The sequence below is a fragment of the Ursus maritimus genome, unplaced genomic scaffold (genome assembly GCF_017311325.1).
Source record: "Ursus maritimus isolate PB19 unplaced genomic scaffold, ASM1731132v1 scaffold_26, whole genome shotgun sequence".
NCBI classification, from domain to species: Eukaryota; Metazoa; Chordata; class Mammalia; order Carnivora; family Ursidae; genus Ursus; species Ursus maritimus.
The window spans coordinates 38,892,253-38,908,807 of record NW_024425119.1 but is presented as its reverse complement, the minus strand read 5'-3'; the positions used below and the strand labels follow the sequence as shown (position 1 = coordinate 38,908,807).

The 16,555-nt window shown below is 36.6% G+C and overlaps 1 protein-coding gene across 1 annotated transcript; it reads left to right on the top strand.

Annotated features, from left to right (window-relative positions):
- Window positions 1-12,287: 12,287 nt before the first annotated feature.
- Window positions 12,288-13,370, top strand: LOC103675434 (olfactory receptor 8S1-like). The gene has a single exon (XM_008704511.1). It carries the CDS (start codon window positions 12,453-12,455, stop codon window positions 13,368-13,370), a length of 918 nt encoding a protein of 305 aa, XP_008702733.1. The 5' UTR covers window positions 12,288-12,452.
- The last annotated feature ends 3,185 nt before the right edge of the window (window positions 13,371-16,555 follow it).

The window sequence follows — 16,555 nt, the reverse complement described above, 5'->3', positions numbered from 1 at the left end:
CCCTGTGGCTAATAATGCTCAGTGGGATCACAGTTGCTTCTCCCCAGGATAATATTTTCATGTCATTGTGGATGTAGAGAATGCCAAACAAAAAGAAGAGCAAAAGCCAGAGAAGGCAGCTGACTGGAAAGGCTGACAGGCTTCTAGGCGTTGAGGCCGACTTACCCAACCCACTAGAGAGAAAGTCAGATGAGCCAAGGGCCGTTCAGAATAATTGTCCCTGCCTGAGGCTCTGGAGGCTCAATTTCCTTTAGTTGTTCTCAAAGTGTAGTCCTCAGACCAGATGCATCAGTACTGGCCTGCAAAGTGTAGCAAGTCAAGTTCTTGGGCTCCACCCCTCGACCTACTGAATCAGAAGCTCTTGGGGCTGGGGCAGCAATCAGTGTTTTAGCACGATTCAGATGCACTTCAAAGTTCGGTAACCTGGGTGTTATACGCAAACAATGAATCATGGACCACTACATCAAAAACTAATGATGTACTGTATGATGACTAACATAACATAAAGAAAACAAAATAAAACAAAAGAAACCCCCCCCAAAATGAAAAACAAAAACGAAGTTTGGTAACCACTGATGTAGGTGGGTTTTTGTTTTTGTTTGTTTTGATTTGATTTTTTTCTTTTTTTGTAGGATTACCAAGCACACAATGGGAGGAGGTGAGCTATCTATCCGCTATTAGGTTCAGGCAAAACCTGCATTTTTTGTATTTATTTTGTACTGATCTTATGGCTTATTCCTTTGTGTTCTACAATGAGACCGATGATCACCTCTCACAGGTTGGTCAGATTCCATTTAATTCCATACTCTTTGGAATGTCTGCTATTTTCTGAGGACATGTTAGAGACCACACGAGACAGAAAATTAACATTAACCTTAATGTGTGATTTAAGAACTACAAACAAAATACCTAGAAACCACCAAGAAGGGAAGGGTTTTAATAGTAGGCTCAAATCTGAATATTCAGGATAGCATTAAAGATTCTTTGCAGACTGGTTGTCATAATTATGATAATGTATCTTCCTTGATTCAAAGATGCACATTTTTCATATTTTTAGTGTTTCAGAAATTCAAATGCATCATAGTTGATCTGTATCTTTAACATGGTTTATTCTGCCTGACAAGAATATTAGCAATTAATAGGTGGTTTACCTTTTTCTGCAAATGACAACTTAGAGGCAAATATTAATAAACTAGCGCTAATGGTCTAGACAATGTGCTAAATGTTATGTGCACATCTCATTTAATTCTCACAACCAAGCTATTATGATAGCACACAATTGCCAAATCCATTTTCTAGGCAAGGAAACAGAAGAAGAAGTAGACTGCCCAGAGTCACAAGGCAGGAGAAGAGCAGATCTGGGATTTGAGTTCAGCTGTGTTTAATTCCATCCTTTTAAACTCAAATATTACATGTTCACATCTCTCTCCCTTTACTAAACTGTTTCTTCTGCCTGGAAGATTTTTTCTCTTCTCTTCCTAAAACTGGTTAATCTAGATAAGTCAGAGTCAAATAGTATCTCTCCTGTGAAGATTTCCCTGACCATTTGATAAAGAATGTTCGTTTTCCTCCTTAGAACTCCCATAGCAATCTTGTCACAGTGTTAGAATATAAATTACTGTGTTGCATTATAGCTGTTAATACAACTTTCTTCCATACAGTGTAAGTGTCCTAAAGGAAGGGACTCTGTTTTACTCATCTTTATAACCCCAGAGCCCAGTACAGTGCCTGAACAACAAACCTTATTGGCTGAATTGCTTAAACACCTGTGTTCCTCCTACTCAACTGCAATATAGAAAAAGCTTTACAGACTTAAAATATCATTTATTGAGTACAAATTGCTGATGTAGTATTAGCTAAGAGGTTTACATGCTTTATACATGTCTTGAGAAGAAATAAGAGAAAGTAAAACATTTAAAATAGCCTGTGGCACATGGTAAAGACTCAATTATGTTATTATTTTTATTATTACCATTTTTAACTGCAAAACTCAATAAACTGAGTTGCAAGAACTCACTGAAATAATTACTATGATTGTCACTATAGATAAGTAAACTAAATAATAGAGGGTTAAGTAACTTATTCACAGACAAATATAGAATAAATGACATATTTTGAACCTGGGTCTTCATATATTTATAAAGACCCAGGTTTTATATATATATAAATATGTTATTTGTATATATATAAATTATTTATTTATAAATATTTATTATAAATACATTATTTGTATATATATAAATTATATATAAATATATATTTAATAATTTTACATAATACATAAAAGAGCAATGCCTGTAATGTAGACTCGATTTCAGTGTCTCTTAGTTTTTCTGTACAGTCATGCTCTGGAGCATGCTATTCTGGAACTGCTGAACTCCAGGTTTTCTTACTACTCAAGTTTTTTTCAACCTCTCTGCCCCCATTCCTGGGAGACCTGAAAGAAAAACCTGGATAATTTCTCTGGTTATGTATCTGTTCAGAATTGCTATTCTTCTCATCTCTCTCTGGGATCCTTAACAACTCTGTTTCTACTCCAAGCCATGGCTTCTGTGACATTGGCTGTGAAAACTCTGATTTGAAAACAAACGAGCAAAAACTTCCAATAATCATAACTTGTCATTCTGGAAGTGTGCCACAAGGAGGCAGTGGTGTCTTAATCATTAGGTCTGAATCAACTGGCTTATTTACTCATGCCTCCACAGATTTATAACCTTGAGCTTTGCGTATTTCATTTACAAAAATATGTAAATCTGTTGCAATAGTTACTCAAAAACCATTTTAAAAGTATATTTGGAATCAATGCTAAGAAGGAAAAATTTAGATATTAAAAAGGAAGTCAAGGTGTAATTTTGTATTTTTTTCTCTTAACTCTTAGCTTATTCTAAATAACTTCAATTTTAGATTGCGTTGAAAGAAGAATAAAGAGGAAAAGGGATAGGAAGAGAAAAAGTAGCCCACAGGCTTTGTTATCAGCCATCAGACTTGCTCAGCCAAACTCCACACCCCTACACCTTCCTAATGTGCCTCCAGTTTGTGATTGTCTCTGTCTTGTTTCTATCTGGTAAAAACGGCTACACCACCTGTAGGATCTGATTAATTTAATTAAAGGAATTGTCTTAATTTTGCTTCCTGCAATTAAAAACCCTTGCTTTATTTCTCAACAATAACAGGAGTTGCCTGACCTCAAAGTACCATTACTCTTCAGGGTTACAGCAGCCTCTAATTCCGATTTATCTAAATCAAAATAAGGCATTTCTCTTTTCAGTTCAATGGAGGAATGAAGTATCACCTTCCCTTTTTTCCCCCAAGGACAGAGCAAATGAGCTACAAATGATTGTGTGTGTGTGTGTGTGTGTGTGTGTGTGTGTGTGTGTGTGTAGATGCCAGAGAGATGAAGAGGGAGATGGATAGAGAGGTATATGATATTTCACTTACATGTTTCATATATAATGGTGTGTGGGTTTGAAACAGGCAACGTGAAGAGTATCTTAGATTTAAATAAACTTTAATCCTTGTTCTTCACTACCTTTGAATCTCTAGTTGCAAGATTTGGGCAAATTGCTTGATTTATTTGAACCTTGGAATATGAATTTATTTAGAAGGAATTGTTTCTTCCCCATTCCTCTAGTTTTAAAGTGGTTGGATTTATACCATAAATGCAAAAATTTTCTGATTCAAGCTTTAAAAAATAGTTAAATCCACTAATTTAAATGTTAAGTGAAAAAATACCATGCTATCTCCACAAATGCAAAAAGATACTCAATAAAATTCGGCATTTACTCATTTATAAAGGTCTTTGCAAACTGGGGATAGTAGGAAACTTTCTTAACAGTTCATAGCATCTATTGAACTGAAGGAGGGAGTAAAAATAGTTGTATAAAGAGGTATTTAGTCACAGGTGGGAAAATAGGTGAAAATGTTCTTATATATCGGTTACCAAAAAAAGATGCACACAATGAAATATGTAAGTTCTTAATCTCTAGCAAAGAGCAAGGTAAGGATATCATTGAGAATTCTGGCATATTACAGCAAAGAAATTCAAAATTAGGAAGGAAAGGAACGGGCCACATGGGTGGACACAGTTGCTTACCTATTTCATGGTTATTTTACCTTTTTACTTACTAACAACTCTAATTTTAGTTAGATACCCAACACCAGGGGATGATTTATTATTGTCTAAATCATTCATGAAATTCTGCTCACCTTGGCTAGATGCTCAGTTTCCCAGTCTTCTTTGCAACTAAGAGTAGCTGTGCGATACAGAATTAGCCAGTGAGTCTAAAGGGAAACTTTTGGTGGAATAGTCCTTGCTGTTCTCTCAATTTGGACATGATGTCTAAGAATGTGATGCTAGAAGCTACAGAAGCTATAATGAGACTATGAGGGAAAGGGAAAAAAATTACAGTCACATTTAACCAGTAATTTGACTTATCATGGAAATGCTGAACGAAATCCAAAATCTCATACCCCCCCACTCAGAGTTCTTGAGTAACATTAAACATTCTTATGGTTTAAAGTATGGCTATTTAGGTTATCTTCTATTTTCATCCATATGCATCCTAACTGATATACAATGCAAAGATAGAGGCAGTAATGAGGGAGAGAAAAAAGCTAAAAAATATCTCAAATTCTTTGCATATGGTTCTGTTGATAGTAATATGTAATAAGAACACTCATTTCTTTAATAAAAGATAGGGAGCAAAGAGCAAATGATAAAAATTGAGGTTAGAGAAAAAGGCAGACAGAAGAGTAAAGTAAACCAAAGAAGGACTGAAAACTCAACATTATAAAATATGTAAATTAGCAATACCAAATAATAATAATAGAATAGGCATGGACTAAAATAAAATTGTCAGGGCCTTCCACTTCTGGTAACTACTGACCAGATAACTTGGACTAACACATTGCCAAAACAAAAAAGCTGAAGAACATATTTTTAAATCTTTTATTGTTTTTCTTTGTATTTGGGTATAGTTGATACCTTACCTTAGTTTCAGGCATACAACTTAGTGATTTGAAAAGTTTATACATTATGCTATGTTTGCTACAAGTACAGCTACCATTTATCCTGTTACATTGCTATTACAGTATCATCGACTGTGTTCCTTATGTTGTGCCTTTTATTCCCATCACTTATTCATTCCATAACTGGGAGCCTGTATCTCCCTCTCTCCTTCAACCATTTTTCCTGACCCCCCATGCCTCTCCCCTCTGGGAACCATTAGTTTGTTCTCTGTGTTTATAGGTCTGATTCTGCTTTTTGTTTGTTTATTCATTCATTCAACCTGGTATTTGTCTTTCTCAATCTGACTTATTTCACTTAGCATAGTAATCTATAAGTCCATCCATATCATCTCAAATGGCATGATCTCATCCTTTTTATGGCTGTGTAATATTTCATTGTCTATCTATCTACATACACACACGTGCACACACACACACATATACATACCACATTTACCTTATCCGTTTGTCTATTGATGGACACTTAGGTTGCTTCCATATCTTGCCTATTATAAAAATAAATAGGGGTACATATATCTTTTTGAATTAGTGTTTTTGTTTTTGTTTTCTTTGGGTAGATACCCAGTAGTAGAATTATTGGATCCTATGGTATTTCTATTTTTAATTTTTTGAGGAACCTCCATGCTATTTTCCACAGTAGTTGTACCAATTTACATTCCCACTGACAGTGCAAGAGGGTTCCTTTTTCTCCACATCCTGGCTAACACTTGTTATATCTTGTGTTTTTAATTTTAGCCATTCTGACAGGTGTAAGGTGGTATCTCATTGTGGTTTTGATTTGCATTTCCCTGATGATTAGTGAGTGATATTGAGAATCTTTTCATGAATCTATTGGCCATCTGTATGTCTTCTTTGGAAAAATGTCTATTCGGGTCCCCTGCCAATTTTTAATTGAATTGTTGTTTTTTTGTTTTGAGTTGTATAAGTTCTTTGTATATTCTGAATATTAACTATATATATGTATATGTATATATATATATGATATATATATATGTAATTTTCAAATATTTTCTCTAATTCAGCAGATCGTCTTTTGTTTTGTCGAGAGTTTCCTTTGCTGTGCAAAAAGCTTTTTTTTTAAATTAATTAATTAAAATTATTTTTAGCTTGATCTTTTTTTTATAATAATTTTTTAAATTATATTATGTTAGAAACAAACTGAGGGTTTTGGGGGGGGAATGGGATAGGCTGGTGATGGGTATTAAGGAGGGCACATATTGCATGGTGCACTGGGTGTTATACGCAAGTAATGAATCATGGAACTTTACATAAAAAACTAGGGATGCAAAAAGCTTTTTATTTTGATGGAGTCCCAATAGTTTATTTTTGCTTTTGTTTCCCTTGTATTGGGAGACATATTTAGAAAAATGTTGTTATACCCAGTGTCAAAGAAATTACTGCCTGTGCTCTCTTCTAGGATTTTTATGGCTTCAGATCTTGAATTTTGGATCTTTAATCCATTTTGAACTTATTTTTGGTTATGGTATAAGAAAGTACTCCAGTTTCATTCTTTTGCATGTAGCTGTCCAGTTTTCCCAGCACCGTTTATTGAAGAGACTGTCTTTTCCCCCATTTCTAATCCATTTTGAATTTATTTTTGTGTATGATGTAAGAATCGTGCAGTTTCATTCTTTTGCATGAGCTGTCCAGTTTTCCCAGCACCATTTATTGAAGAGACTGTCTTTTCCCCATTTTTGCCTCCTTTGTCATAGATTAATTGACCATATAAGTATGGGTGTATTTCTGGGATATTTATTTGAAGGGCATATTATTAATATATGCTTTGAAGATATTTTAAAGCTAAGAAAGCAGTGAAGGATTTTGGAACCATCATCCCAAAGAAAAGAAAATTTAGAAAAGCAAGCTCAGCATTTGGGGGTCTGTTATTCCCATAAGGGCATCTTGAAGAGATGGTTGAGAATGTGAAAAGTTATTTTGACAGTTTCTTGAGGTAAGTGGGAAAAATGGAATTCAGGGGCTACCAAAGGGTAGTTTGGAGCCTTAAAGGGCAGTACCCTGAAATAAAAGTGGATTGGAACAGACCAACTTCATAAGGACTGAAGCCCAGGTTCATCTCAGCCCCTGGAATTACATGAGAATGATCCAGGACTGCAAATGCCTATGGCTGTCTGACAGAAGTTAGTGGAAATTTTCTCTAGAGGAAGAGAATACAAGCCAGAGCCTTAAATTATTTCTATAATTTTCATAATAACATCCTGTTCTCAATAGAAAAAAATTAAACAACATGGAGAGACAAAAACTAGAGATAGTAGAAACAGATCTAGACACATAACTTTAAAATAAATAAACTTAAAGTATTTGTGGAGATTAAAGATAAGATTGAGAACTTTGGCATAATATTTCTGGAAACTATAAAAAAATCTAAGTGAAAGTTCTAGCAAACTCAGTGGCTGAAACTAAGATCTTAATAGATATGTTTGAAGGAGATTAGACAGTATTGAGGAGTATACTAATGACTTGTAAGTAAGAATAAAATATATTCAGTAAGGCACAGACAGAATAAAGAAAAAAACAAAAGAATATGTAATACATAATGCACAGAATGATAAGGATAAGGTACAAGTACATGTACATGGAGTTACAGAGAAGGGAGAGAGAATGAGGTAATATATAAGAAAATAGGACAGGGGCGCCTGGGTAGCGCAGTCGTTAAAGCGTCTGCCTTCGGCTCAGGGCGTGATCCTGGTGTGCCGGGATCGAGTCCCACATCGGGCTCCTCCGCTGGGAGCCTGCTTCTTCCTCTCCCACTCCCCCTACTGTGTTCCCTCTCTCGCTGGCTGTCTCTGTCAAATAAATAAATAAAATCTTTAAAAAAAAAAAAAAAAGAAAAGAAAATAGGACAATGTGTACAATAATGGATGAAAATGTTCCCAACTGAAAAAGTATATCAACTACAATGCTAGAAGTCCTATAAATAAATCCCAAGTATGATAAATAAAAAGAAAGACACCTTTGTCACATCATAATAAAGTTACTAAAAACCAAAAGAAAAAATATTAAAAGCAGTGAGAGAGAGGAAAAAAACACAAATTAACTCCAGAGAAGTACAATTAGATTAACAACTGACTTCTCAAGAGAAGCATTAGACTAACAAGAAGATAGAAGACACTGAGGTAATATCATCAAAGTACTGAATAAAAAAATAACTTCCCCATTAGGATTCTGTGTCCAGTAAAACATCATTTAAGAATGAAGGTGAGGGACACCTGGGTGGCTCAGTCGGTTAAGCGTCTGCCTTTGGCTCTGGTCATGATCCCAGGGTCCTGCTCAGTGGGGAGCCTGCTTCTCCCTCTGCCTGCTCCTCCCCCTGCTTGTGCACTCTCTCTCTCTGACAAATAAATAAATAAAATCTTTTTAAAAAAAAAATGAAGGTGAAAAAAATGCTTACTGGTACTAAATGAAAAATTAAAGGGAGTCTTCTAGGAGAAAGAAAATGCTCACAGGTGGAAGTTCTTATTTTCTTCTGTCTTATCTTCTGATTCACTAATATCTCTTCAGCTTTGTCTAACTTGTGTTAAACTCATACATTGAAATCTTAGCTTTTGAACTTTTCAATTCTAGATGTAGAAAAAATTGAGCAAGAAAAGGTCAAATATCAAATATGTAGGTAAATTTAAATTACTATTGACCGTATAAGTAGTACATAATAATATGTATCGAGTACATGTAATAATTAAAAACATGACAGCATTAAGGAAGATGATCTAAAGGTAAGCTGTAAATTCCCAGAGGGATCATTCAGTAACCATTTTTAGGTAATGAGTCCAAAGTAAGCTTCAGGCTGAGCTTTCCAGCAATCAGGACAGAACCACAATGTCCCCTGGGCTCTCAGGTCATCATAATTTGCATCTCATTGGCCACCTTAACCCACAATCCCTTCTAAATGGCTAGACCTGAGCCTCCTTTGTCAGGATGGTGCTCTTAGCAATATATTAACAGTCATACAGAGGGATAGGTGCAGAAATGATGGTGTAATTATGCTAGGGGAAATATGAAAGAAGTTGCTTTATTACTTGTTAGGAATTTGAAGCTTTCAAGTTTTCCTTTGTCATTTTCCGGAGTCGTTAAGGGATAAGTGTAAAAATGCTGTCAAAGTTTAGAAGAGTTTTCTGAAGTCTTTATTTGCAGAGGCTTTTGAGGACGGAGCTTACATATTTCTCTGTACACAAAAGAGTCTTTTAAATAGAAAAAGCAATGCCAGTTCACATGATTGGACAGTTGTGGCACATTTTCTTTCTTGTACATTTCTCCTGAACTCCATGGCGTATGTACCGACTCAGAAAAACAGGATGTATTCTGCACCAGGAAAACCCAGAAATATGGTAATATTTTTCTTGTGTTCTCTGATGGGTTTCTCTGTTCCTGTGCTCCCTCTGTAGAATCCTTTCTGCCTCATTTCCTGCCACTTGTTCTTCCCTAATCAGACACTTCCTTTCTCTTTCAGTTCTCTCATCTCATCTCTGTTCCCCTGGGCTGGACGTCATGGCCTCCCTGTTTCTCTCTGACATGGTCTCATTTCTGTGACCTGAAATGTTTTGGTCTGCTCCTCAAAATCACCTCTCTTCCTCCTTTTGGGAAAATTAAACACTTGCATTGGGCATAAAGAAAAGAGAATCTAATGATTCTTTAGCATTCAGGATTCTTAAGTCATTACAACTTTTCAAGGTAATTATTTTTAGCATTCATTTTACATATGGGACAACTGAGACAAGATATTTTCTACATCTTGTTATATTCATTGTTTCTGGTGCTGAAACACCACATTTTACCAGAAACCTGGAAGTTCAGGGAGGCTAATACGTAAGAGCTGTCTGTAAAATGTGAGAGGGGGTAGGACATCAATGATAGACTTTGGGTACCCTGTGACTCACAAATAACCCTCTTCAAGTACTCCAAATGCACAGGGTCCAGAAACTAATTACATCTTTAATTATAGGTATTCTCTACAATTATGTACCCTGAGATATGTGTAAGTTCAGAACAGGGCATGAAACACTGCATTGAGGCAAACCTTTCCAGTTGGCAAAATTTTTCAATACCCTTTATACATCTGCTTTCATGCAAGCCCCAAGTGTCCAAATCCCTTACTGGTTCCTAATCAGATCTGTTCCCTCTGAGTAGTAAAAGCCCTAGACTATTCTTCTCCTGAGTTTCATTCATTTACTTACTCATTCACTCATTCATGTATTCATTTTTATTTGTAAATAATACTTTTTGAACAATTCCTTTGGGCCGGTTACAATGCTAGATGCTCTTGTGTGTCTCATCTTTATTTTTTTAAATTTTTTATAGTATTTTTTATTATGTTAGTCACCATACAGTACATCCCTAATTTTTGATGTAAAGTTCCATGATTCATTACTTGTGTCTCATCTTTAAAAAAAAAAAGCTCCTCTTAGGCAGCTTTTCTTTGGAAATTACCTAGTCAGCTAACTCCATCTAATTGTGATAATAACTGAAAAAGAGTGGTAATGTTTTCAGAGCTGTTTCCATTCTAAATTTGGACTAACAGCCTGAATAACCAAAGCATTGGGAATAATGAAATTGCAGCACCAGGTAAAAATATAAGTGATTTTATTTACTTATGTGTCTCCTCAAATAACTCTAATACAGTAAATCTATACCTTTGAGGAAGTGCGGCCCCTGATAGAGTACAGTTTCCAGATTTGTCTTTCATGAAAATGTCCTTTGGCCTTTATTTCTAAGAGAGAAAATTTCCCCAAAGTTTAAGGAATTTCTAGTGCTAGTAAGTGGGGCCCCATTTAGAGATGAGGGACCGTTCTGTTTGCTGCCCTCCAAAATTATAATGGGTGGTTCTCTTTCTGCATTTCATGATTTGATTCCTTGCTTTTCCAGCATCTTCTGCCAATGATGTAATATTCTCAGGATGAATCCAGGTTGCTATAGCTAGAGCTATAGTGGTGAGCAAAAGGAAAAAAGTATTAGCATGGAAAATGCAACCCCTACATGACTGGAAGTATTTAGGTTTTTAGAAATAATACACACAATTGAGCCTTCTATTTCCTCTTTCAGAAATCAAGGGAGAGGTCTATATCCAAAAGAAATTTTCAAACTCTACCTTAACACCAAATTCTCACACTGACGTTCCAATTTGTCTTCTGGATCACTGGATTTGAAGAAGTTTTTCTTTAATTCTGTGCTAGTTATTGCTCAGCTAGGTGAGAAAGACAGGTAATGTAGACTTGCTTCCTAAGAATAGCTTTAATCCTCGGTGTTGTTTGGATAAATAATGGGAGAGAAATCATAAGTCCTTTGAGAAATTGAATGCAGTATGAATGCAAGAGATAGAGGAGGACATCAAGGGACAAGATGGTATAGTCAGTGGTGTTGAGTTATTCTGAGTCTACGGTTATAATATGGGTTGTCAGCCCAAAATAGGAAAAAAAAAAAAGGCTAAGCTCTGGAAAGTTAGTGGGTAGTCTATATTTGCAAATGGCGTTAGGGCACAGACAAGAGCTGAATCTGAATAGATGACACAAACTGGCGATAGAGATTATGGTCAGCGTATGTTCCCATATTGGTCAGCAGTTTCTCTTGATGAGTTATATAGCATCTGGGATATCTCTATGCTGCCTTCTTTCTTTCTTTTTTTTTTTTAATGATTTTTTATTATATTATGTTAGTCACCATACAGTACATCCCCGGTTTCCGATGTAAGGCTTGATGATTCATTAGTTGCGTATAACACCCAGTGCACCATGCGATACGTGCCCTCCTTACTACCCATCACCGGTCTATCCCATTCCCCCACCCCCCTCCCCTCTGAATATGCTGCCTTCTTTCTAACTCATTCCCTTTGTCCTCACTCTGCAAATGTTCAGCCACCGCTCCTCTTCAGTTTGCATTAACGACCCCATTTAAATATTTATTGAAAAAAAAAAAAAGCCATTACATGGGAACCGCTTCCTTCCCAACATCACATCTATGCATGTTTGATGGATGAATTAAACTTGCTCCCACCTAAGGGCATGCTCCGCTTCTGCTCTGCAACCCAGCTGCTCTCGGAGATACTACTTCTGCAATTTTCTCTTATTCCTCCTGCAATTTCTCCCTCTCTACTGGATTATTATCAAGAATTTACAAAACATCCTCCAGTTGCTTTAATAATAAAACAACAATAACAAAATACATTCTAAGACATTAAAGAAAGAACAATAAAAGTGGACAGGGAGTTGATCAAGGGTTAGAATCCTATAGAAAAGATAATTGCTGATTTTAGGAAATCTAGAGACTTAAGGAAGTTTATCATTTCAGAACATAAATTTTTGAGCAGGCATGAAACTTTGTGAATAGAGAATGTTGAAACCCTTGAATATTTGTTAGACATGAGAAGAGGCTTTATCTGATTTATTTCTTACATTCCAAAGAAAATAGTGAAGACAATGAGAAACCACAGTGTTGTGTCTGAGTTCATCCTCCTCGGGCTGTCCGCTGACCCCCAGATTCAGGCTCTGCTCTTTGTGCTGTTCCTTGTTATTTACCTCCTGACCCTGATGGGGAACCTGCTGCTGCTGCTGGTGATCAGGGCTGACTCTCACCTCCACACACCCATGTACTTCTTCCTGGGACAGTTGTCCTTCCTGGATCTCTGTCACTCCTCTGTCACTGTGCCCAAGTTGTTGGAGAACCTTCTGTCTGAGAAGAAAACCATCTCAGTAGAGGGCTGCCTGGCTCAGGTCTTCTTTGTGTTTGCCACTGGGGGCACTGAATCCTGCCTGCTTACTGTCATGGCCTATGACCGCTATGGTGCCATCAGCTCCCCTCTGCTGTATGGCCAGATGATGAACAGACAGCTATGTATGGGGCTGGTGTGGGGCTCATGGAGCTTGGGTTTTCTGGATGCTCTTATCAATATCCTTGTAGCTCTCAATTTAGACTTCTGTGAGGCTCAAAATATACACCACTTCAGCTGTGAGCTGCCGTCTCTCTACCCTTTGTCTTGCTCTGATGTGTCTGCAAGTTTTACTGCCCTGCTCTGCTCCAGCCTCCTGCATTTCTTTGGAAATTTCCTCCTGATATTTTTCTCCTATGTTCGCATTTTATCCACCATCCTGAACATTAGCTCTACCACAGGCAGAAGCAAGGCCTTCTCCACATGCTCCTCCCACCTCACTGCAGTGATCTTCTTTTATGGCTCAGGGTTACTCCGTTATCTCATGCCAAATTCAGGATCTACTCAAGAGTTAATCTTCTCCTTGCAGTACAGTGTGGTCACTCCTATGCTGAATCCCCTCATCTACAGCCTGAAGAACAAAGAAGTGAAGGCAGCTGTAAGAAGAATTTTGAGAAAATGTGTCTAATGTTACAATTAATAGACTACAAAATCAGAATGATGAGGGGAGAAACTGAATGGAATTGCAATAAGTAGTGCCTGAATATTAAAGAGAATTTTCTGATATCAGGATCGGCAACATACCTTACATCTTTTCTTTAAAATGGTTAAGAAAAGGTGAAGTTATTTTCCTGGTATGATAGTAGTTCTTTCCTAGTCAGAAGAAAATGGATGGATGAACCTCTTGTCTTACAATATTTCTTACAAAAATATTTAGTTTATTACAGACAATATGGTAGACTTTGTTATTGCTTGCTTATGTTATCTTTACCATTCTTCCAGTAACTAAATTTCCATGTGTTCAATATAGTTCCAGAGAGACTATTAATCATGATGTCCCCAAATCCTCTTTCCTCCCCCACTCATTATTTACTCATTCTTTCAGGCACAGTGACTGGTATAGGAATGAGCATATGGTCAGCTCCAGACCATCCATTCTGTTAGGAATTATAATCCTCAGAATAGATTGAGAGGCAGAGGTAAGTCTGTTTGCAGCACTCTGATAGCCTATCCCAGTGCCCCTGCTGATAAGATCACTACTGTTATCCTAGATTCTATACTTTCAAGGCAGATTGATAAACATGAATTAAACCTATATATTTTTTTAAAAGATTTTATTTATTTATTAGGGAGAGAGAGAGTGAGTGAGAGAGCACAAGCCAGAGAGAGAGCACACACAAGCGGGGGAAGAGGTAGAGGAAGAGGGAGAAGCAGACTCCTCACTGAGCAGGGAGCCTGATGCGGGGCTCGATCCCAGGACCCTGAGATCATGACCTGAGCTGAAGGTGGACACTTAACGGACTGAGCCACCCAGGTGCCCCCTGATAAACATGAATTATATTAAGAGCACATGATTAGATATTTGCATCGTCAGGCACTGTGCCAAGATTTAACATACATTACCCCATTTAAATGTCACAAAAAATGCTTTAGATAAATACTTTAGTTATCCTTGTTTCAGAGAAGTGGAAGTGGACTCAGAGAGGTAAGTGGTGGGGGTGGAATTTGGAACCAAACAGACTTATCCCAAAGCCTGTTTTCTTTACCACCTGACACACTGACTGTCCCTTTGGTGCTGCGAGCTACCCCAGACCCAGTTCATGAATTTCCCTTTTAATGCTTTACTATTGTTGCTTTGTTTTATTTCCCTTAAGTAAGTCAGAATTAGATTCTGTCATTTGCAAGGGAAAGACCTAAGAGATATATATTGATACTGCAATTAAATTGCAGGTATAGACATCCAAGGACAACTGGGATATTTGAAATTGTTTATTGGACCTAGGCATGTCCAATAGAGACTACAGATAACAGTTGTTTATGTAGCTTCAAACCATTTACCTAATGGTCAACCATTTCCAGCTGTGAGAGGGAGATACTGTTAGATAAGTAGCTCTGCCACTCAGCCCTAATAATGCTACAGAAATGATGGAATGTGAGACAGTAAGTGCTGCCCAGTGTCTATAACAAACTCTAGAAAGAAATCAACAGAATTTCAGCAAAGACCCCTTAGATCACGAAACACAATTGGAGAATTACTGAGAAGGAGATTTGGGAGATTAAAATTATCATGGTCAAAAATTAAATATTATTTCTTTCTGAAATTACCTTTTAGTTTTTACTTACTTACCCTTCATTTTGCACTCCTCAGCAGCAGAAAATATAGACTCAAAGAGATCAAGGGCCTTTTTCTGGCAATCTTCGCTACTTTTTCAGGAATATAAAATAGCTTCAAACATGCACGTTGTACAATAAATGTATTTTGATTGGGTGAATTATGAGCAGAGAAACCGGGAAAATATATAGAATGAATTTTTACCAGAGGGATTCCACTGCCAAAGCAGTTTGAAATGATTATGAGTAGAATAGTCTACCATGTGAATACCAATCTTTTCCTTCCTGGTGAGCCTAGCTCTGGTCCATGAATTCTCTAACAGTGTGGCCATGGCTGGACATGGTGGTTATGCAAAGGTTCAACAACATTTTCATTCACAAAGGGTATTCTGTTGCCATTGGTGAAACTCATTTTGATAAAGGTCACACATAAATTTTGTCAGATATATTATCAGATACCTTCTATTTTTTGTTTCTATTATGAATTAAAAATTCAATTACATTTTCTTTTTTAATTATAATAATATTTTTTATTATGTTAGTCACCATACAGTACATCCCTGGTTTTTGATGTAAAGTTCCATGATTCATTACTTGCGTATAACACCCAGTGCACCACGCAATACGTGCCCTCCTTACTACCCATCGCCGGTCTATCCCATTCCCCCACCCCCCTCCCCTCTGAGGCCCTCAGTTTGTTTCTCAGAGTCCATAGTCTCTCATGGTTCATTCCCCCTTCTGATTACCCCCCCTTTCTTTATCTCTTTCTTCTCCTACTGATCTTCCTAGTTCTTATGTTCCATAGATGAGAGAAACCATATGATAATTATCTTTCTCTGCTTGACTTATTTCACTTAGCATTATCTCCTCCAGTGCCATCCATGTTGCAGCAATTACATTTTCTACTTGGTTATTTCTTTTCTTTTTTTTTTTTAGGTGAAAACCAGTTTTTTATTTCTTTATTTTTTTAATAATAATTTTTTAGTATGTTATGTTAGTCACCATACAGTGTATCCTTAGTTTTTGATGCAATGTTCCATGATTCATTATTTGCGTACAACACCCAGTGGACCATGCAATATGTGCCCTCCTTAATACCCATCACCAGCCTATCCCAATCCCCCACCCCCTCCCCTTGGAAGCCCTCAGTTTGTTCCCAGAGATACTTGGTTATTTCTAGTACATAAGAATGTTGTGATATTTTATATACAGAGCTTGTATCTGTTGACTTTGTTGAACTGTCTTCCTAGTTATAATGGCTTGTTTTTAGATTGGATTTTAAAATTACATTTTAATTATTTCATCTTAAATAAAAGCAAATAATTTTGTTTCTTTTACTATTTTCTATTTCTAATTTTTATATTTCTCATTTTTATTTTTTATTATTTTTAAATTAATTTTTTAAAATTTGAGTATAGTTGACACACAATGCTATATTTATTTCAGGTATACAACACAGTGATTCAACTTCTCTATAGGTTGTGCTACGCTCACCGCAAGTTTAGCTGCCATCTATCACCATAAAACACTATCATAATACCA